Source organism: Zootoca vivipara, chromosome 13, assembly GCF_965207765.1.
Source record: "Zootoca vivipara chromosome 13, rZooViv2.hap1.1, whole genome shotgun sequence".
Taxonomy (NCBI): Eukaryota; Metazoa; Chordata; class Lepidosauria; order Squamata; family Lacertidae; genus Zootoca; species Zootoca vivipara.
Window position 1 is genome coordinate 39,776,202 of NC_142596.1, and position 22,431 is coordinate 39,798,632.

At 41.9% G+C, this 22,431-nt stretch overlaps 2 protein-coding genes across 2 annotated transcripts; both read right to left on the bottom strand.

Moving 5' to 3' along the window:
• Window positions 1-4,885: 4,885 nt before the first annotated feature.
• Window positions 4,886-12,416, bottom strand: RPS15A (ribosomal protein S15a). Its single transcript, XM_035131881.3, has 5 exons — window positions 12,391-12,416; window positions 9,981-10,118; window positions 8,469-8,548; window positions 5,602-5,687; window positions 4,886-5,019 (listed from the first exon to the last, which is right to left on the bottom strand). The coding sequence occupies exons 2-5, from the start codon at window positions 10,111-10,113 to the stop codon at window positions 4,926-4,928; spliced, it is 393 nt and encodes a 130-aa protein (XP_034987772.1). The 5' UTR covers window positions 10,114-10,118; window positions 12,391-12,416; the 3' UTR covers window positions 4,886-4,925.
• A 2,925-nt stretch (window positions 12,417-15,341) lies between these two features.
• Window positions 15,342-21,655, bottom strand: ARL6IP1 (ARL6 interacting reticulophagy regulator 1). The gene is made up of 6 exons (XM_035132021.3): window positions 21,609-21,655; window positions 18,631-18,764; window positions 18,025-18,144; window positions 17,154-17,271; window positions 16,442-16,526; window positions 15,342-16,284 (listed from the first exon to the last, which is right to left on the bottom strand). Exons 1-6 carry the CDS (start codon window positions 21,642-21,644, stop codon window positions 16,166-16,168), a joined length of 612 nt encoding a protein of 203 aa, XP_034987912.1. The 5' UTR covers window positions 21,645-21,655; the 3' UTR covers window positions 15,342-16,165.
• Between the last annotated feature and the right edge of the window lie 776 nt (window positions 21,656-22,431).

The window sequence follows — 22,431 nt, forward strand, 5'->3', positions numbered from 1 at the left end:
ATCTGTCCTTCCAGGGAGCACTCAGGGCTGATTTCCTTAAGAATGGATAGGTTTGATCTTCTTGCAGTCCATGGGACTCTCAAGAGTCTCCTCCAGCACCATAATTCAAAAGCATCAATTCTTCGGCGATCAGCCTTCTTTATGGTCCAGCTCTCACTTCCATACATCACTACTGGGGAAACCATAGCTTTAACTATACGGACCTTTATGGTTATAGAACTGTAAATTTAAAAAATGTATGGGAGTCAGGGATGGTCTACTATGAAACTAATGAAGCTTAAGCTTCAGGGCCCTTAATCCCAGAGCGGCCCCAGAAATGAATTCAGTCCCACTGCTTTAAAATGTTGGGTCTAGCAGACCAAATTTGAGTCACATGATTTTTTGTTGTATACATTTCAACCAACCCCAAGCTTGAGAGTCAGTAACACAGATGTTGTAAAGGTGTGGTGATCTGTCACGGAACTACCTCATTGAAAAAGATGTCAGTGGCTACCCAGACCTTGTTGCTGGTTGTGAAGGGGCCCCCGGTGACAGTTCAAGATTTGGGGCCCCCAAGAGGAAGATTTTAAACACAGATTCTTTTTCTATTCTTCTCCAGAGCATTTAGGGCAACCAACCTAGCCTTGTCTCTTTCCACCCCACAAGAAAGATGAAGTGGTTGCTGGCCAGGGGATCCTTAGAGGTTTAGAGCAAGAAGCTCAGTTCTAACGTATCTGCCATCTTACCAGAAACCCAGCTACTTTGCTCATGCTCACCTAACACACTTGATGGCTGACTGGTGCAAGAGGGAGCTGGTATAGGAGAGTCAGGTTCGAATCAACGTGCTCAATCCAAAAAGAAAGTGTCTCGTGGCTCCTTCAGAAGTACGAGATTAAGCTGAATGATAGTTGGTGCCCTTTTGGGCTGGTGGTACGGAAGGCAGGGCGACCAAAAACAGTTGGATCCAAAGCCATTAAGAGGAGCTGCCAACTAATTCTGGTTTTCTCTCCAGCCTCCTCCACCTGCTGCATGAGTCACTGAAATTCAAGAAGACCACCAGTTTTTCAAGTTAGGATCTGATAAAATGACCTGTGGCTTAGCTCCCTCAAAATGCACTCAGGCGGTTTCTGCCTGTCTTCTTGATCATGTTTTTGGTAACAGTGATCCTATCCTGTGATTGTTGTTTTGAGTCATTTGAGGGAATCCTCACCTACAGGTCAAATTTTTGGTGATTTTTTTTCTAGAATCCTAGCTCGCATGCCACATTTTCAGTTATTTTTCAGGATCCTGACTTGCACATAATTTTCCGATCTGTTTTAATCCTGACCCATGTGTCATATTTTAGGTCATTGTTTCTCAAGCTACTTGATGTGGTGGACTGGCATTTTTTTAATAAAAAAAAACCAATGTGCCAGGGACTGACACCATATTTGGTCCCTGAAGCATCCCACCTAACTTTGGCTGTGGTGGAGTCTCCACAAACTGGCAATGACTCGTAGATCAGCCCTCATCTGCAAACAACTTTCATTTTCAGTCATTTTTGGGGATGCTGATCAGAATTTTGGTCGTTCCAGTACAACTGAAGAAAAATAAAGAGCTGGATTTCAATATCCACGCTTGTTGAAATGCAGAAGAGAAGAAAATGCAAATTCATTTGGGTTTTAGATCCATTCCTCTACCATTTCCACCATTTGGAATAGGAAATAGCACATCTCCTTTTCCCTTTGTACTGTGTTTCAAGAAAGAAGCATCTTTGCTATTGCCAGTCCTCAGCTCCATCCAAGAGTACTCAGAAATAGCCATAGGCTCGCTGCACCTAACTTGATGTCAATTTCCAAACCATGCTCATTTGCAAGATAGCATTTTCAAGACATTTTTGATGCCAGCAATATTTGCATATTGCCTTTCCTTTGCTCGTTCCCGTGCCTTGCTTAAATGAGGAACAGAGGCGGAGACTAAACTGTGCCAAAGACAAAATGGAAATGTCAAACCTCATTTGAACTCCAGGGAAGGTTCCGTGTTTAGTTCTTAAAACTGCACAACCCTAAATAAGGGTGCATAACAGAGAGGCCTGTTGCTCTCTATGGGACTTGCTTCTGAGTAGACAGCACATATTAACTCATTTGTTTTCCATTTTATACATTTTCAACACAAGAATTCCATGAAGAAGTATGGCACACCAGTCCCATTACTGATGCAAGCACGAAGAAAATTTAAGTTATGGGCATGTCTTCAGTCACCAGTAATTTAACAGCCATGAGTTCAATTAAGAGAATGATTTTAAAGGAAAGGGGGACACAGAGGGATTTCCTGTAGTAGGTACAGGAATCCAGGGCAAATGAGCAAACTCTTTCAGGGTAAATACTTTGGCGAATGATTTATCTCTCTGGACAAGTCTAGAGCCATTCAATTAAAAGCTCACATGAAGTATATATTTGAGAAAGTAAATTTATTAGCGATTCAATGTAGAGACAGGCAAATTAGTCTGTCATTTTTGAATGTGTGCACCCAAAAGTTGGCTCCTCCCGTTTCCAGTTAATCTGAGAATATATTTTTGTTCAATTGTGCACTTAAATATTATATGGCTGAGTTTGGCTTATTCCCTCCTCCCTTCCAAACCATTTTCCTTTTGTGTCATTCACGGAAGGTTGGGACCAAGCAACAAACATCTTCTCCCAAAGATGTCCCACAAGGCGGCATGGAGATTTTTCCACTGGGTTTACTGCTGAAGGCTTTCTCACAAATCAGTACAGCTTTAAGGCAGCAGAGCTTTAGGATCAGTTTTTGCTTCTCCTAGATGGGCCACCTTCCCAGGTTGACAAAGCCCCATCTGCCCCTCGCTTCCCTCTACAGCATGTGCAGAAACTGCCTTTTTGACCGTTGGATCCACCATTTGTCTCGTCTGCTCAATCCATCGGAGTCTGCCTTCACATGCAGGGGAAGTTCCTAACTCATGGAAGGATTGAGACCCATCGGCGACCCTCACCTGGTTTAGCTATCCATTTGAAGCTGTTTTGTGGTCCATGGCTGCTGTCACACGCTGACAGCTTCTAGGAGCCACAGTTGCTCTAAACTGCAGGAACAGTATTCTTCTGCTCGGGTCCAGCTTGTGAGTTTCCTACACAAATCAGGTTGGCCATTGCAGCAACAGGATGCTGGATTAAATGGGTCATTGGCCTCATCCAGGAGGTCTCTTCTTATGTTAACATCATTTCAATTTTGATAGCCCTTCTGCACTCCCAGTAATGACGACAGTACTAATAAGCATCTCTAACAAGAATGATATCAATTGCCTTCTAAGTGACACACAAACTACAATAAAATGCTTCAGGGATGTGCAAAATGCAGACTTAAAACCATAAAAGGCTTTGTGCATCTGATGGACTTGGCCCTAGTTCCCAAATGACTGCACCATAATCCATTTGTTCACTCTTTAAGGTGGAATTCTGGTTTTTTTGCTCCTAGATGCAAAGCGACAAATTCTGGAGGATAATCAGTTGGGGGTTTTTAGGAGTAAGAAAGACAGAATGGGACCAGGAGGATGGGCAGCCAGCCAGAGGCTTTCCAAAAGCTTGAAGACTCCAGGGCAAGAAGATACTCTGAAGGTAGCGGGCTACGTTCCAACATAGGAGGCAGAGGGAGTGTGATAAGGAACAATAATAGGCATGACTGGCAACTCTACTGTAAAATTGGCCAACCGCACAATTCTTTCCATATTCATTAGAGGCGGATAAACATGAAGTCCTGTGATATGGATGCATCAAATGAATGTGATCTGGGAGTCCTTGGCTGGCCAACAAAATCCAACCCTTTTTTAAAAATGGGCAGAAATGGGGGAAAGGGTGGCGTATGACTTCAATTTACCAACATTCTGCAAGCAGTGTCTTCACTGCTGATCATGCATATACAAAATAAGGTTTCCTGTGAAAGGGGAAGCTGCAAATGTCCAAAGCGAAGACAACGCTAGTTGTCTGAATGGCTGCCAGCTCTTCAGAAAACCTATAGGATTACTTTTTAAGACTTAATGAATTTGCCTCTATACAACACAAAGGGAAGATTTGCTTAATTTCATTATCCACCACAACACAGCGCTTCCAAAGTTATTGATTAGTGAGAGTGTATCCACCCAACATGGAGCAAGGCAGTCTCTGAGGCAACCACTAAACTGGAGAAACTCTCCTGCCCTTTCAGATTTAAACAGTTGGTTTCTTATTTAAAATATATTAAGTACCTTACTTAAATTCTTTTATCCATTTTGAAACTTCTGTAAGCATGAACAGGGAATTCTCCTGCTATCTGAGAGTGGAAGCAAAAGATTCACATATGCATCCCATAAGCCTACAGTCCACACAACAGGTCACTGTGTGAACTGCTCTCAAGGTATGTGGTTTTCATTACTTTAGCCTGTCTGTCCTGTCCTTTATACATCTGGTCAAAGCACTAATCTTTTGAGCACTGCATTAATGCCAATGACTACAGGGCCATACAGACAAGCATTTGCCAGTGTGCACATAAGCAATTGCTCAGCATACAATACTGACTGCTGATGTGCTTCTGTGCTCCACTCCTTACTAGTAATGTCCTGCTCTCTTGTAACTGGTGTTGATGAATTAAGATCAGCAACTGCCCCAAGTTTATAGAAACCAAGTCTCATACTTACTTCTGCATTGCAGACTACTCTTCTGTCAATTTTGGGTGCATAGACATACATGTGCATAGACATATGCGTTCAGTTTATCCTATATAAAGCAGCAAGATCAAGATGATAACCTGAGCCAGCAAAGGTGCCCGCACCCGAGGCTATTGCACACTTCACACAATAATGTAAATTATACTATTACCTGAATAGCATTATATACCAGGGCTATGGAACAAGGATTGACTTTAACATGCAAGCTGCAAAGAGTCTATTTGAACAATTTATTAGTTTGCCTGTTTTTACAAGTTTAGAAAAAGAATCCCAGGATTTTTCCTCCTGTGTGTTTTCGCCTAGCTTCCTCGTGGTCCATGATGCCAGCTGAAGTTGTCAGCACAATGTACCTATTAAAAGGGTGAGGAAAATACCTGTTATGCTTTATGCTTGATTTCTTACCCATTTGCAAAATGAATTTAACCTCATATTTAACAGGCAGCACATTAGAAAAATGTACTACCACAAAAACTAAATGCAAAACTGCTTGACACGTATACAGATTAGATTCTTATGTAGATCACTGCCATACTGGTTTGAACCCAGCTAGATCGTTGCACATGCAAAGCAACTTCCATAAGTAACAGGGAACTTCTCCTCCCTCTTTCCTAACAACAAATCTGCTCCAGAGGGTTAGGGGGAACTCCCAGAGCTGCAAAGGGGGAGAAGAGTGAGGGGAACCTTGCACAATTAGTTGCATACAACCCACTGATTCTACAGAAAGCAACAGCTAATGTGCCAGTTAGCAGGTTAAGTGCTAGTAGTTCTGGCTTTTGATCCAAAATGATGAACAGACTCAACGCTATTCAGTATGTGCTTATCTTGCAATATCAATCTAGCACCAAGGAGCAATAGCGAAGGTAAAAGTCACAGCAATGAAGCAGCCGTAACCACAAGCTTTGGGAATCCAGTTCTACATAGCTGATACTTACCCAAACTGACGTGAAGGTAGCAGGTTGTTCTGCCACTTTTCCAAATCCTTCAGTTGGACATCAAATCTGGGGCTGATCACACCACACTATCAAGCCAAACAAAGGGGAAAAGACTTAACCATCCTTTTAATGTATTACTTGCAAAGTCCAGAAGTCATTGAACTGAAGGATGTGGCATTAAAGTATTTTCAATAAACTTGATAGATGGGACACAGGTGTGCTACCGAATTCAACAGGAAGTGGAACCAGGGAAAAGTGCCTGGGAACAACAAGAAATGTTTGTGGGTTCAGGGGCTGGGATTTATAGCCAGTTCATACAATCCTGAACAGGATCCAGATGGCACTGTCAGTTAGGCACAGGATGAAACCATCTTGCTTGAGTTAAGCAGTGCCTGAATGGGAGACAACCTGGGAACCCTGCCTAGAACACATATGAGTTACAGAAATGGACTAGGTGGCCGAGGGGTGATGGTGGCAAGACGAAATGACCTCCCTTAAGCCCATATTGTGCCATCACTGAATGTTGTTGTTGTCTATTGAATTTCATCATCTATTGAATTTATATACCGCCCTATACCTGAAGGTCTCAGGGTGGTTCACAGAACAATGCGCTTTGATGATTGGCTTGAGACACATTTCTTTACCTAGGCCTTTGGAGGAGTGCATATCTTCCCTCCTCCTACTCTGCTGTGTGCTGCAGTTCTGTGACTTTCGTTATTCTGATAACTGGGTTTTATTTTACAAATTTAATTGCACACTGTTCTTAATTGTTATATTTTGCAGCCCACCCAGCGACCATTTGGCAAAGGGTGGGCTATAAATACAGATAACAAAATAAATAAATCGAAGCGCTGCCTCACATCAACGTACAGGAGTTGAAAAAGCACATGTCAAATGCAAACCTTGGCTTTGTCACAAGCCGCAGGGCACAACAGAAACCTTGGCATTATGCTGCTTTGACAGGGCTGACAGAAATGCCAACATTTCTGCCAAGAGGCAGAGGTGCATGCCAGTCTTCAACCACACTAGGGTTGCGTATTATATGCAAATTGCCTTCTGTGGAGTGTGACAAGCAACTAGCCTTCTTCCCAACTTTTGAAGCAGCAGAGATGGGCAAGGATCGTCCCAGCAGCTAAGAAGTGGTTTTGCCTCCCCCCCCCATTGCCAAATCTGAGGAGGATGGAAGGGAGATGTTGGCTGCTGCACTAGCAGCAAGGGCCAGACAGCCGCATCCTGGAAGGCTTAGTTTCGTCAGAATAGGGTACAGTAGTACCTCGGGTTACAAATGCTTTGGGTTGAGGACTTTGCCCCAGGATGAAAATAGAAATTGCACATTAGCAAAAGCGGGCCTCAAGTTAAGAATGGTTTCGGGTTAAGAATGGACTTCCGGAACGAATTAAGTTCGTAACCCAAGGTACCACTATATATACTTCCAGAGTTGACACAAAGTACTGTAGTGTTGTGCTTGCATTAGGACCAACTGACAAGTCACAAAAATGGTGTGCTTTTGAGTTCTGTGGGACCAAATTCTTCCTCTGACAAGATGTTAAAGACATGCTCTGGAGACCTCAATAGCACACACACAATTTTGTGATATTCTGTTCTAACCATGATTTTGTAATGTCTCCTATGGACCAATACAGCTAACTTAAACTTTTCAATAAGAAAGATTCAGAACTTGGGTATGAATAGAGTTGTATAGTTTCATCCTGAATTTGTAATATCAGCCTGTAACTGTAACTATCAAGTCAAATATTTTGAACACAAAGAAAGAAAAAACATGTTTGGAAAACTACCGCAATACTTTTTTAAGAGTATAAAAATATATACCGCCCTGTAGCAATACTCTTAAAACTTGCAATATACAGAACACAACACAAACATTTAAAATTTGGTATCTAAAAGTGGCATGGAGAAGAAAATATAAATACAACCCATTTCAAAGGTGCAGCTGTAAGCTGTTATGCCCTAACAGATCTGAATATATCAGTTTACCAGCTATTTTCAGTTCTGGGCCTATTAACATTTGACCAAGCAGTCACAATGCTAGGTAAGAAGAAAAAAATAAACTCCAATCTCAGGAAAAACTAAAAACTGAGAAAATAAAAGCTCAAGAATCACTGGCAATGTGAATGCATAAATGCACATCTCAATTCAATAACGTAGAAATCAAGTTAGAAACAAAAATTATACAAATACAGTAGTAAAATAAGAATCTGCCTTATCAGATGTCTGGGTTCAAGGAGTTCAAAAGTCTCTTCACTGACTAGCACCAGCTCTCTAGAGTTTCAGGCAAGGAGTCTTTGCCAACTGTACCCAGAGATGCCGGAAAGTGAACCAGGAACCATAGGTTGATTGGAAGAGGCATCCCAAGACAGATTTCAAAGAGGTCAACGAGAAAGAAGAGGATTCATTGATGTCAGCCACTTAGGTGGCAAAGGCTGTTCTCCAAGGGTTTTTAAGACAAGCAGAGTAATGTCTTCCAATTTGCCAGTTTTAAGGCACAATGTTGTCATCTCAAGTGAACCAGCACAGTGGCTGTTGAAGGACCAGAGGACCTTGAAATGATATCCTTAAACCTCCAGTATTCACAGCTGCTTCTTTTCAAGCCATTCCCATCAAGGACTTCTTGAAGTTCCCATTTGGTCAGACACACAATTATATGAACAAAGCACTTTGTCTCAACTTGCCTTAGGACTAAAGGAAATTTTGCCTAAATACATAACCCACCTTCCATTTATTCCAACCCACAATGGGCGAATTTTCCTGTGAAGTGAGGTGAATTTAGATGCACCCATTAAGTGTATCTTCCAAGATGTAATTCTGGCATTAAGTCCAGTGGGGCTTAAATGGAAGTCAGGTCCTACCTTGTTGAGTCTGCCTGTGAGATTAACAACAATCTTCCCAGCTCTGTGATCATCAATGATCTCAAATTCACCTATGTAACCTGTGAACCAAAGAAAAGCACTCAGCATATTCAAAGCTTTGCACCATTGAAATAGAACTAAAGCAACCCATTCCTCCCCGTTAACGGAACTGCTTGACTATTAGGGTGGGATATATGAGCCAGGGTGGCATAGCAGATACTATTTGACTAGAACTAGCTGTGCCATGGAGACTTGGCTTGCATTTGGCAAGTTACTACAGTGGTACATCTACTTACGAATTTAATGCGTTCCGAACGCACATTCGTAAGTCGAAAAAAATTGTAAGTCGAATCCTATAGGAATGCATTGGGAGAAAAAAATTGTAAGTCGAAGCAACCCTATCTAAAAATTCGTAAGTAGAAAAAACTCTATCTAAACCACATCCAAGATGGCGGACGGAGCTACGTTCGTAAGTAGAGGTACCACTGTATTTCAAACAGCCTGTGGCATTCAAAGTGATTCAATTTGCAAAAACAGAACTGGAAGCCATTTTATAAAATCAAATACTGCATGTTAATACAAGGATTATCATAGGTTTTTCAGGCTATTGTGCATGCTATCATGTATATCAGCATACTTCGCTATTTCATTTAGTACAATGGTACCTCATGTTACGTACTTAATCCGTTCCGGAGATCCGTTCGTAACAGGAAACCACTTGTAACATGAGACGCACTTTCTCTAATGGCGCCTCCCACTGTTGCCGTGCCGCTGGAGCGCGACTTCCGCTCGCATCTGGGAGCAAAGGTCGCAAGAAGGGGCATCTACTTCCTGGTTAGTGGAGCACGTAACCCGCAGCATTCGTAAGGGGGATGGTACGTAACAGGAGGCACCACTGTACTGCTGCTTGTTTTGTTTTACAGAGTATGTACATCTATGGACACTGCCTTCTTGGCTAAACAATCAACTAATGATGAGAACAAAAATGGATGGTCCCTGAACCCTCTGGAGGAAAGACAAAGCACAGGTGTGATAAATAATTTAAAATACTACTTGCACTGTACAATTTGAAGGAGCAAGTTACTTGGCCTATGGCGAGCTGACCATTTTCACCACCCCCAACCCCAAGTACGCTGCTTCAACCACAGACATCTTTAAACAAAACTTTTAAGTAATTAAGCCCAGTTTCAATCTATACCCACATCTAACTTTGAATATACAGTCAAACCTCGTGTTACGTCCGCTGCAGGTTATGTCCTTTTGGGCTGCGCTCTGCACCGAACCTGGAAGTACCAGAATGGGTTACTTCCGGGTTCACGCGCAAAAGCACCAAATCACAACCTGCGTGTGTGCAGACGCAAGTTGCGAACTTGAAACCCACACGGATCATGTTCGCAAACCGAGCGTCCACTGTAATATCTTCACTGGCATCTTCCCCAGTGATTATCAAGTTTAAAAGGCCAAAAATCTGAATCTTTTCTGGACTGTTTTACATATATTCTGTGGACTTACCATGCTTCATCATCACAGTTAAGAACCGGACGATAACTTTCGAGCATGGTCTGATGAGAACTTGACGTTTTCCACGCTTCTCAGCATTGTTGATGCTTTTAAGAGCATCTGCCAGAACGTTCATGCGCACCATGATGCCTGCATGGATAAAATACACAAATTTAAATGATAAGCTAACATGTATCAATGTTCTTTCTTCAAATGATGGCTCACTGGATTGCGTCTGGATGTTGGAAGCAGCACAAAATATAGGGAGCTAATTAAAAGAGCAATCAAAACACACTTTCTAAACAAATGTAAGGATTTATAGCCTTGCACTTGAAATTACACCATGGATAACAAACCGCATTAATATGTGCTGTTACGATGTGGCCACTCCAACTGCAAATAAATCGTTTAGTTCATTAGCCAGTTAAAACTAAGACAAAGCAAGTTAAGAGAAATTCTGCTCTTAAGTTTTGGATAAGGGTAGTAAGTTGATATACCGGTAATAGCCTCAGTAACTGCCTACAGAAAGGGGTGACTGTCACAGTGAATAAACAGTCTTTAGTAAGTACTGAATTGCAAGGACACTACATTGTGTGTATTTCCAGAAAAAAATAACTGCAACTGTTGACTTGTTTTCAAAGAGCTCTAGCAACCCAAAATTATTTTTAAAAAGTGTAGATTCAGCCCAGCCTTGCAAACAAGTTCACAAGTTACTAAGCTCAAATGCTTACAGTTACATCTGGTACAGTAAGAGTTTAAACACAAAAAGGATTAATTGCCTCCAATTCATAAGAATTTGTTGGTTGCTCTGAAGGCTATTCTTACTTAAGAGTTGCAATCAGGAGAGTAGCTGGTTTCAAATCTATTTGTCCAGTGCTGTTCATGCACACATGCCCCAGTGCAGCACACACAAACACTTCAAGATTTAAAAGCTGCTTATGCATGAAATTAAATGGCTTTGGGAGACTGTGAATTGCTTTTCGTGTGCAATTATCAGGCACTCATTGGGACTACATTAAGCTACCCTGCATCAAGACACAGAGAGTATATTGGGATATCTTCAAAGTCTGTGTTGTCATTCTTTTTTAAGTCACTTTCTCCCCCTAGAAAGACCTTTAACCGGATATGTAGTTGCCATGACTACATGGGGTGAAGAGGAGAGTCCCTTTTTACTCAAAGGGAGCAAGTTACTTGTACTCAAAGGGACTCATATATTATACTTTGTATTTTCAGAAAAGAATTATTATACTGTCTCTGGGGTTCCAGTCCAAGCAAAGCCCTGAAGAATTATATTTCTTATCCAGAAGAACACAGACATTGCCAGGATTCCTTAATTTGAGTTAAAACAATATCATATTTTGACACCTTGAACAAAGTCATATATTCATGTTAAGGACAGGGAGCAACAATGTTCAGGGGTACTATTGAATCCCAGTTGCTGGGGAAATAAGGGCAGATTTTTGGTTATAACAAGGGAGGGAGGCCCATTGCCCTGAAGACCCGCTTGTGACCATCCCAGAAGCATCTCTGGGAAACATTGTTGGACTTCACAACTTTGGTGTGATCAAGCAAGACTTCTTATCGTTTTTACAGCTGCAGACCAACACAGCAAACCTTTGAAATATTTATGCAGCTGCTGATTTATTTGCAGTAAGAATGCCACAAGAGATGGGCTTTCCTCCCCCCCCCCACCGCTTACAAGTTTTAACACTAGCGCACCAGTGCAATACTTTCCCGAAGCCAACGATCCCCAAAAGGAAGAGTTATATTATAAGCACTTGGTAAGGCAAACTACCCACTCCAGGAACTGTAATGCTGAGGGCCCCAAACTTTGCTGTCACAGTGAAGCATCCAGCGACCCCGGGATTTTAAGGGGCGACCCGGAGCTGAATGCCACCCATGTCGGTCTCCTCTATAGCAGCAACAGCCTGCAAGCCACTCCCGCCCAAGCTGGTGCAGGCGCCCATGTCTCGCGAGGACCTAAAATGCAACGGCGAGTGGCACATGGAAGCTCCACTACGTGCCCTGGGGCTCACACGCATGTAAAATAAGTTGCAGCCCGAGCGCGTGAACATGCAGCCGTGCCCGGCGTTCTTCGTCCAGCAAGGCACCTGGGGCGGTTCTGCCTGCCTGCTGGTAAAGGCCTCCCCAGTCAGGCACAGCCCGCCAACCCAGCCCTTCCTCCACTCAAAGCCCCAGACCAAGGCATCCATTCCTCTCCCAACCGCTCTTCCTCCCCACCCCCCGCTCCGTTCAGGAGGCCACCGCGAAGCCCAGGAGAAGCGCGGCCATCTCCAAATAAGCTGCGCAGGTCGAGCGGAGCCCCAGCTTCCAGGAACCAGGGCGACAGCGGCCCAAGGAGACAGGATGGGTTCGATATACGACGGATGCCACACAGGAACAGCCATCGCCAGCTACTCACCAGTGCAGCAATATGGCGGAAAAAGGAAGGCGGCCGAGCGAGCGCGGGGTGTTATGGGAAATCAAGGCGGCAGGATAACAAGGAAGTGACGAGGAATTATCTCGCGAGATTACCTTGTTCCCAGGTTAAAATGCCTTGGGGAGATTTCCGCTCAGCTAGTGCTAGTCAACGGCTTCGCTTTGGACCGTAGAGAACAAAATGTAGAGATATCTTGTGTGAAGGCTGACTCGACACACAGGGCTCAATTTTCTGATCTTTTAGGATGCAATCTTCTGCGTACTCATTTGGTAGCAAACCTGTTGAAATCATTGGGACGTCGCTTTGAGTAGATAGCTGCGGTGTTCAGAATGTCTTTGAGCTGGTTTTTCCAGGATTTTTTATATATTTTTTGGCAGCAGCGTCTCCACTCAGAAACAGAAAGAATAAGCAAACCTAAGCATACCATATTTCAGGGAATTCTTGAAAATAAAATTTTGGAAGCAGAAAACATTTTAAAGTGCAACATGTCTGCATGCAGGTCAGTGAAGCGCAAGGCTTCTGTATTCAATTGACCGCTGAATTCAGGCTTGATCTCTCGATAATTTTTGCATGGGAGATTATACGAGTTAGAAAGTACTCCTGCGGCTCACTTCCGCAAAGATTTCTCAACGGCAGCTACCCGGAAGTTACCGACACTACATTTTCCTGTCTCTGTGGCCCAAAGGCAAGGCGTCTTCAAACAGCTCGGCTGGAGTTGGCAGAGAGCGAACTCCCAGCGGCCCTTTCGGTTTTGGTATCCAGTAGCAACCAAGAACGCTTCCGGAAAAGGGGCGGGGACAGGCGACGGTTTTGGATGTTCAGCCTGTTTCTGTCACTGCGCGGCAGGACTCCGTCGCATGAGTTAATTCTACTGCACAGGTGAAACTCGGAAAATTAGAATATCGTCGAAAAGTGCATTTATTTCAGTAACGCAACTTAAAAGGTGAAACCAATATGTGAGTACAGTAGATGCATGACATGCAAAGCAAGATATGTCAAGCCTTTATTTGTTGTGATTGTAATTATTTGTCGTTAGGCAGGTCAATGTAATAGCGATGTTTATTTTTGTATTATTGTAACTATTTGTTTTCTTACTGTGGAATTTCCAAAAGAATTTGTAAAAATTAAAAGAAAAAGAAAAAATAATAAGTTACATTACTGAAATAAATGCACTTTTCAACGATATTCTAATTTTCCGAGTTTCACCTGCATATGCACTATACGTTTTATCCAGGCCACACACACACAAGTTGCTCCAAGGCACCATATAGGGATCTTCCCTATCCTCCATTTTACTCTCACAGCCACTTTAAGTGAGATAGGCTAGGGCAGAGTCCTCCAACCTTGGGTTCCTCAGGTATTTTGATGGGAGTACAACTCCCGCAGCCCTTGATTGCTGGATAAACTAGCTGGGGGTGATGGGAGTTGTAGTCCAAGGACATCAAATGTAAATTTTAACATTATTTATTAACAGCATTTATTTGTGGCCCTTTAGACCTAAAGTCTCCTAAAAGGGGCTTGCAAAAATCGACAACCAAAGTTTACCTTTCTACAGTAGTTTCTATGCACTCACTAATCTTTCTCCAACTTCCATCCAGAGAAGAAAGAGGCATTATGAGAGTTCAGTGACATATCTGAGACAGGCAAAAATAATTGGGGTGTGAAGCAATGCCAGGGGAGAGGGTGTGGCTGGGGGGGGGGAGTTCAAAGTCCAGGGAGATAGCATTCGGCCCCTTGGCCTGAGATTCCCTAGCTTGGTAGACCCTATAATGTTGTATAGATGTTACCAAGGAAAATCCTCAGAAGGTGCCTGTCAGGGAGTTGTTGCGGCTACTCCTGAGTCAAGACGCTCCAGTCCGTTGTGTCTTTAAAGGTTTTATTGTGCATACTATTTACAGTGCAGAGATAGCAGAAAGCATGACCTCCTAGTCACTCTCAGAACCCGGCAATGGTGGGACTTTCTCATAACTGTGATGTTTTTGAAAGAGACTGGTTCCTGTCACTTAAGCTATCACTAAATCATTCCAAAATAGTTTTATATTTTACCATATTGTTGCTAGTGCCCATAACTGCTAGATACAGGAACTGCCATCAGACTTCCAATGACTAAATATAATTCATTTTGCAACTGTAAGTTCTCACTTTTCTCAGGATTTGTGTGCTGCTTCTAATGTCCAAACTGAAAGTATAATGTCAAATATGGTATTCATGAATGGGAAAATACTTACTACAATGATAACTAAGTTGGCATATTGAAATATTTCAACCCAAGGAACAGTAATAGGTAATGTTGCTCCTTCCACCTCCAGAAGAAAGGGATTTCTCTTTTCACTAGCCTTAGTCAGAGGCTTTGTATCTTCTCCTAAGGCAGAGATCTTGTGAGATTGCTCTAATTAGTCCAAAAATGGTTATTCATTTGTTTGGAAAAACAGAATGCCCTAAGATTCATGTGTCACAAGAGATCCAACATAGGCATGTTTAAGTGTTGAACGCCACCCTAGTGTCCTTATGCAGATAAGTTATCTGGACCATGTTACATACTATGGTAGTATGGCAGTAAAAAATGAGCCACATCCCGCCCCTAGCATTCAAAAATGTTAGATGTGCATGAAGAGAGAAAGACTGCTTTTTATTGGTGCAAGCCAATTAGAAAGAGTGATGATAAAAATAATATTTGTGTTAGTTCTAGTTAGAAGACTTTCGATCCCTTGCTGGCAATGCTGCCAACACAGTTATGGCCTTTCAGGCTTCACTATAGGCAATATATCACAAGAGCAACTTAAAAACTTTGTCCTTCTGAGACACATTTACAAAAAAAATGTTTACTAAAAAGGTTGGGAACTTAGAATGAAAAGCAGCTACCATTTGTAAGGCAGTAATGTAAGCAGCAGATCTTATTTTGTCAAAAAAGATAATAATGAAACAAAAAAAGGTTCAAGATTTCTCAAGTCTATATTTTCAAACGTAAGATAACACTGTTCATCAATTTACAATTTTAAGACAGAAATTTGCCTGTTAAACAGAAATTTAAGATGCCTATCATTTTAACAGGTTACAAACTTTTACTTAAGAAATGTGTAGTAAAAACAAAATAGCATTAAGAAAACACAAATAACACCAGAGACTTGTTGGCAAGACAGACGCATCACGTATTTTCAACATGATTTTATATAAGACCATATTTTTTAAAAAACTACAGACATGTTTCACAACACCAAAACTAGAGCTATTTAAATAATAGAAGCAATGAAGTTGACTGTCTGTGCATCCTGACTTAGGTTTTTCATTCAGTTTCAGTGCAATTAAGTTGCATTGCAGAGCTACAACTACAACTGGGATTCAGAGTTTAGGAGCTTTGTTTATTCAAATCACCTGTCACCTACAACATCGTACATTTATCAATTTAATCTAGAGGGCATTTTGAAATAAATCTAGACAGTCCAGAGAGTCCTTAAAATGCTCAAGAGGAATGGAAAATGCTACCCAGTTCACCACCACCAGTTGTTACTGATCAGTCTTATTACACTGTTGAAGTTGCAAGTCACACTTACTGTAAGAATGACTGTCCATGTTAGAAGACTATTAGTGTGTGACTGAGGGACCATACAGTTCCTGTTTAAACAGCATAAGAAGGGCCCTTATTTAAAATCAAATGCGATGACTGAAATAAGCACTTCTATACTATTAAACACACAATAATTCATTGAATTGTTCCCAGAACACAATTATACTATAGGGTGAATTAGCAAGCAATATTTCATTCATTTTTCTTCTCCTTTTGCTTCAGGAGTTTGTTGACCTCCCTTTTTGCCATTCCAGCATATTTTGAAATTATTCCGTGCTTATTTAATCCAGGAAACAACAAGAAGCAGCTCACTAAGGGGGTAAAGAAGAAGTTATCACCACCTATGTTCATTTGCAAATTCATCTAATTTATGTTACAATTGCTTCATTATAGGCATCCCAATTACAAATATTTCCCCCACTCTTTATTGTGGAAAAACACAGCAATATATTATTCTGCGCCACTTACCAATAAGGTAGGTGAGGAAGAGGTTATGAACTTGCTGTCCTATCCAAGCAATCACAGCTAAGGAACAGAGCATTGTCGTGAAGTACTAGAAGAGAAATAAGAATGGTAGTAGTACTTAAAAGTAAGCTATGAAGGCATAATATGACAGTTACCTCTCTAAGTACTTTCCCTGCTGCTATTAAAAGCAGCATGATTGATTAGCATGGATTCTGAATGAGTGAACAAACAAACAAACAAACAAACAAACACACTTAGCAGTATATCTCATTCACTTCAGTGGAAATTTCTTTCAAGCTAATAAGTTTTAGGAGCTTAGCCTAGATTGTTATTGGCTTGGTTGATGCATTAGGAAGATGTTATAAATTGCAGACAGGCATATATTCGCATACCACTAGAATAACTGTCCTAGAGACAATGAAGCAAAAAAAAAAAAGTGCCTGAAGCAAGTGTGTGGTTGGGTGTGTGTGTGAAATACTCAAATCAAGATACCATAAATAGCTCTGATCAGATGGTGTGTGCACCTACTAAACTATTCATTTCAAGGTGCAGCTACCATTTTAGGTTTAAAAAAACATATTTTCGTTTAAAAAACAAACAAACATGCCAGTCACCAGAAGCATTTGTTTTAGTATATGTAAGGCAGAATGGATTTATAAAGCAACAACCAATTTGCAATAAGGCTGAAACACTTTCAGAGAAGCACATATATTACCATTTTAGGCTTTTCCTCCTTAAATGTGAAAAGACGTTTCCACCAACCAACAATTCCGCGCCGTGTTTTTACCAGGTTGCTACAGATTTCATGGAATCGCTGCTGTTGTTCAGTAGTCCTTTAAAGAAATTATTTTAAGCAAATATTGATATTATGGTGTTTAGAAACTGCACATGAGCAACCATTATCATCTCGACCTCCTGTCACCCAGTTCAAAATTTGATACCATTTTAATGTCCCGTTCATATATGTACAATATATATTTCTTCAACTCTCTACTATAACTATTCACTGTTAGGGTGATTAAAAATCCAAGATTGAGAAGATCATATATATTTTAATGGACTAAAACTTGCATTAATTTGCAGCTGACATGTGTTCTGAATGACCAGGTATTATGAATAATTTACCATTAACTGCAAATCTGTGTCCTATTCAGCAAATCACAATTTCTTCAGCTGTCTCAAAACTTTCAGTTAGATGGCATCTTTATATATTTACACCTCAAGAATCCATGACAGCCAGTTGTTTAAAGGCTACAGCTCTGTTTTTAGTCTACTATCGGTTTGCATGGTGCTGTAGAGAGTAACATAAAGGGGACGGGAAGAGGAGGAAAAGATAGGTTCCTGCCTCAATGACCTTGCAGTCTAAACAAAATTATACAAGCAAAGGTATCAAACAGAAAAAAGAGACAACTGAGCCTTTAATATACACATATATTGTTGCTCTAGGTAGTAGAACAACACTATGTCAGAACACTAGGCAGAAAGATTTTTGTTCAGGACTGATGCACATAGTTAACACTGAATATATGTGGGTTCGATTCTATTCTTGCTAAATGTTATACTTAGGGGACTGTCAAACAACATACCATTTACTGGAGCCAAAAATTCTAGGAGCAAGAGCAGGTACAAGGTAGTCAGCCAGACAAAGCACCATAACAAAGCAAGAAACACCTGAAAGAACAGATGGGTCCAAGTAGTAGATCATCCTGTTGGAGCAAGAAAAAGGTTGTTATCTAGTGGCAAGACATTTAACAATGTGATTAAAGGAGGTGCGGAGAAGTGCCTCAAATTTTATTCTGAAGTACCCAACTCCCATCAGCCCCAGCCAACACAGCCAGTGGTTGAGAAATAATGCCTCAATTTAGTTTCTGCAATGGCATAATCACCAACGGGAGAATAGATTGGAAGGAGAAGGAGAAGGAAAATAAAGTTTGGAAGGAATAAAAAGTTGTTGCACTTTCCTATATTTTCCAATTAATAGGCCCTTCTATGAAATAAAATGACTAGGAAAGTCCCCCTCCCCCCAAGTTTAAACATATATTTGGTTTTTTTATATCAGCATTGTTTTTCCAGCTGCATAAAACTTCCCATGTACTTTTTATACAGCAAAGCAGTACTGAGAACTTCAGGAAAATAACTACTAGCTTAACTGTCTTTAGCATTTTTAAGTAACATTCTCTCCAATAACTTACAGAAAGATGAAGGAAACTACAGCAATCATAGCAGGTGGAAACCATGGTTTTTCCCAACGAAGGATTTTGTCTGTCACCAGAATCACTTCACCCCATCCTTGCAACTGCTCTTCCAAGCTAGCTGTCTCTGCAGCCTGTGAATAAAAGCATTTTAGCATATTTAATTGCCCCAGGCAGAAAAATGTTTACACAATGCATATGCTTCATGGGACATGTAGGCTATCTTATGTTAAGACAATATAACAGCTTTATCCCTACTTTGCTTTACAGAATACTGTATAACTCAGTTTTATGTCTGCATCCTCTTAACTGGCCCTTTTTTATACAGTACTTCTATGGGAGAGTCCCTTTTAATTAGAAGCTTTATGTCTATCATGCAAGAAAATATCTGGTTACTTTCAACTAGGAGAACAGTGCCATATTCATAGGATATATTTCTACATACTGAAACTTGGATCCAGAGTTCCCATGAGCAGAACAGGATGCTCCGGCTAGAGCAAAAGGGTTGTGGATGCAATTTACACCAATTCTTCCTTCCTCCTGTAGCCAATAAAAAGCTGCTCTAGAGGTGTGGGGATTCCTTAAGGTCAGAGGGGAAAGGGGAAATTGGCAGAAATTGTCTTTCCTACATTCCTCAAGCGGGAACCTCTTCTAGAAACACAATGGCAACTCTAGATCAAGTAGTTAGGATTTTTCATAACAAAGAGCTCTTCTACTTGCCATTTATTGTTATGGCATCATCTTGTGAAAACTGTGCTCCAGGACCTTATTTTGATTCTGATTCCAGCTTGGATATTAGGATAAAAATTATCTGGCTTATAGAGAGCCCAAATCTTATGATCATGAACTTGGGCAGGATGAGAAAGTAACTCAATATAAGCAAAATATTTAATTGTGTTTTTGCAAGCAGTATATTTTTGAAATTAAACTGTTTTTACATTATTATCCTAACAATGTTAAATGTTCCGCAAGGTTCTCTGTGCAAAATTGGATTTACCAAAATTTTAATTAACTCTGAATAATTGTTACTTTGGACATCCTACACAGCTGTGTTTTGTACTGATTGCTGTCTCAGCCCAGGACCATAAACTGAAGACTCGTGAATAGTACGTAGGTGAAACTTTCATAATGAATCATGAAGGAAAAAATAGACCTGCCACTGAGGTCTACACGCTGTATAAAACTCCTGCTAGTCTAGTATGTTTAATGCTTCCTTATTTTAAATTCTAATTTCTGCTCTTCAATTTCTGTCCATTTCCTAACATAGCATTCTAGATCAGCATGATATAGGGAGTTCAAGCCAACAAATTTTGTTTCTAAACATTTCTCTCTTCCCTTGAAGCTTAGATCTGTGAATATTCCATCATACACATACATACTCTTAATGCATGTCTTTGAAATGATTCAGCCACAAGACAAACTAAACTGTTGTTCTGCCTGGGTTAAAATCTCTCATTGCCCATCAAGTTTACTCAGTTATATTGGGCCATCTATGCGCATGTGCACCGTCTTCAACTCAAAAAGCATACCAAGCATATGACAGTGAGAAATGTAGCAGATAACACTGTGGATACAAGTGATCTGCATTTCACTCAAAGAAAAAGCACACACAGTATCTGCACTACTCTGTTCATCAACCATAATGCTCAGTGCTGTGCATCTGACTTTCACCCACCTATCCCTTAAGCGCTGCAGCTCCTCTGACAGCCTAAACAAAGCACCCTGCTTATTTCTGCTCCTATTAGCATAAGCAGGCTGGCCAGGTGTGTCTCTAATACTACAAAGGAAGATGACATAGCAAAGCCCTACTGGAGAAACAGGAAAATGAAACCTGATCTTTTTCAAGATGGCTCGCCTAGAATATTTTTTTATGTATTATTTGGTGGGAAGAAAGGCCTCCATCCCTACCGATTTGTAAGAAGGCCCTTTTGCCTTTCAACCCTGCAATTCTGATCCCATGTTCCTACAAAACACTATTGCTGCAGCTGCCAGCTTCTAAAACCTTGTGCATCAGCAAAATATAATGGGTTCTCTCCTGATTTTGAATCCTTCCAAAGCTCTCAAAAAGTGAAATTTGAGGTGACACATTTACCTTGGAATAAACCCAATTTACTCAGGCCTTCATTCTGAGTAAACATGACTAGACTGTGGGGTGTTATTTAAGTTCCAGAAGGACAGTTTCATACAGCCAACACACAAACAACCTTGGGGCACCTTTAAGGCTTATGGTGGCAGAAGCTTCACAGGCTAAAACCCCATTCATCAAACACACAAAATGTTATTATCCATCCGTGTGTGTGTACACACACACCTCTATTTACACACAGGCAAGTGTTAATACAAATATACACATACTGATAGATAACGCGTGTTTGAAAGAAGACATTCATACACACACCATCAAACAACCACTTCGTGCATCCGACGAAGCAGCCTTCAGTCCACAAAAGCCTCTGCCATCAAAAATCTGCGGGTCTTAGAATCGCAGAATTGTGGGGTCGGAAGGGGTCCGAGGGTCATCCAGCCAACCCCCTGCATTGCAGTAAGCTACGTCTTGAAAAGCGCCGTAAGATCCTTTGGTGTGCCTGTTATACTTTCGAAGTTTCCTCACTTCGCCCCTTGCAGCCCCCTCCACTCTATGAAGCAGTTCGCTGCCTCCTGCCCTCGAAGGAAGAGCTGCACAATGGCGCGAATCTCCCACCCCCCACTTTAAAATAACGCAAAATAAGAATGGCGGGGCTGGAATGGGGGTTGAAGAGGCCGCTATGGCAGCCTTGCAAGACGTGCATGGAGACAGAAGAGCCAGCCCCTCCCTCTTCCTGCGTAAAAACAAGCGCCCCTCCGCAGATGCTCCTCGCAGGATACAACCCAAAGAAGCACCCCCCCCCCCACTTTCTTCCTTCCCACTTCTTAATGGAAGCGAGGGCCTCAACTCGCCCCCCGCCCACCCAACGTGCTTTGCCTCAGCGCTCACCCACCAGCTGGTTGGTGCTCCTATTGTCGCCCTCCGCCATTTTGTGTGGCCCAGACAGCTGCTTTCTGCAGACTCCTTCTCTCCCACCCCTCGCAAACCGTCACGGGTTAAGCCCCGCCTCCTCTCCCTAGCCTTCCAGGCCACGCCCCCTCCAAAGCAACTTCCCCGTCGGCCTCGCGGGCAAGAACCCTTAGCCGCCTCGCTGTCCCTCCCCTTTTATGAGCTCGGATGCCCCGCCCATCCCGCCTCCCCGCCTCTTTCCATTGGATAAGGGCCATCTCACTCCCCTAACCAGCACCCTCTCACCTGCCCCTCTGCGCGTTCGCCTTTGAATTTGGACCAATCAGCGCCCTCCTCCTCCTCGTCTTGACTTCGGGCGCGTGAGGGGGGAGAAACGTCGCGTTCTTCCTTTGACGTCCCGTAGCAGAAACCGTTTAACGGGTTTTTTTGGGGGGGGTGTCGGGGGAGGACAGGGCTGCTTAGTGCCTTTCCAAGTAGAAACAAACTGGCCCCTTATGGAGGGGTTGTGGGAGTTGTTCCCTCAGGTTTTCCCAGCTGGATAAATGGGTCTTTGCCATGCGTGTCTATTTTATGTATTACTTTGTTGTTGTTTAGTCGTTTAGTGGTGTCCGACTCTTCGTGACCCCATGAACCAGAGCACACCAGGCACGCCTGTCTTCCACTGCCTCCCGCACTTTGGTCAGACTCATGTTGGGAACTTCGAGAACACTGTCCAACCACCATAAATTATTACATTTATTACTTTTCCTCCAAGGAGCTCAAGGTGGCCTATGTGGTTTCTCCCTCTCCCTATTTACAACAACCCT

Excerpts from the sequence above, each read along its gene's own strand:
- ARL6IP1 (XM_035132021.3), bottom strand. The coding sequence starts at position 21,644 with ATGGCGGAGGGCGACAATAGGAGCACCAACCAGCTG. Across the intron at positions 16,527-17,153 it reads AGGAGGAAAAGCCTAAAATG|TACTTCACGACAATGCTCTG; the intron begins GTAATATATGTG and ends TTTCTCTTCTAG. Across the intron at positions 16,285-16,441 it reads CTTCCTCACCTACCTTATTG|TGAGCTGCTTCTTGTTGTTT; the intron begins GTAAGTGGCGCA and ends TTACCCCCTTAG.
- RPS15A (XM_035131881.3), bottom strand. The coding sequence starts at position 10,113 with ATGGTGCGCATGAACGTTCTGGCAGATGCTCTTAAAAGCATCAACAAT. Across the intron at positions 8,549-9,980 it reads AACTGTGATGATGAAGCATG|GTTACATAGGTGAATTTGAG; the intron begins GTAAGTCCACAG and ends TTTGGTTCACAG. Across the intron at positions 5,688-8,468 it reads TCACAGGCAGACTCAACAAG|TGTGGTGTGATCAGCCCCAG; the intron begins GTAGGACCTGAC and ends TTGGCTTGATAG.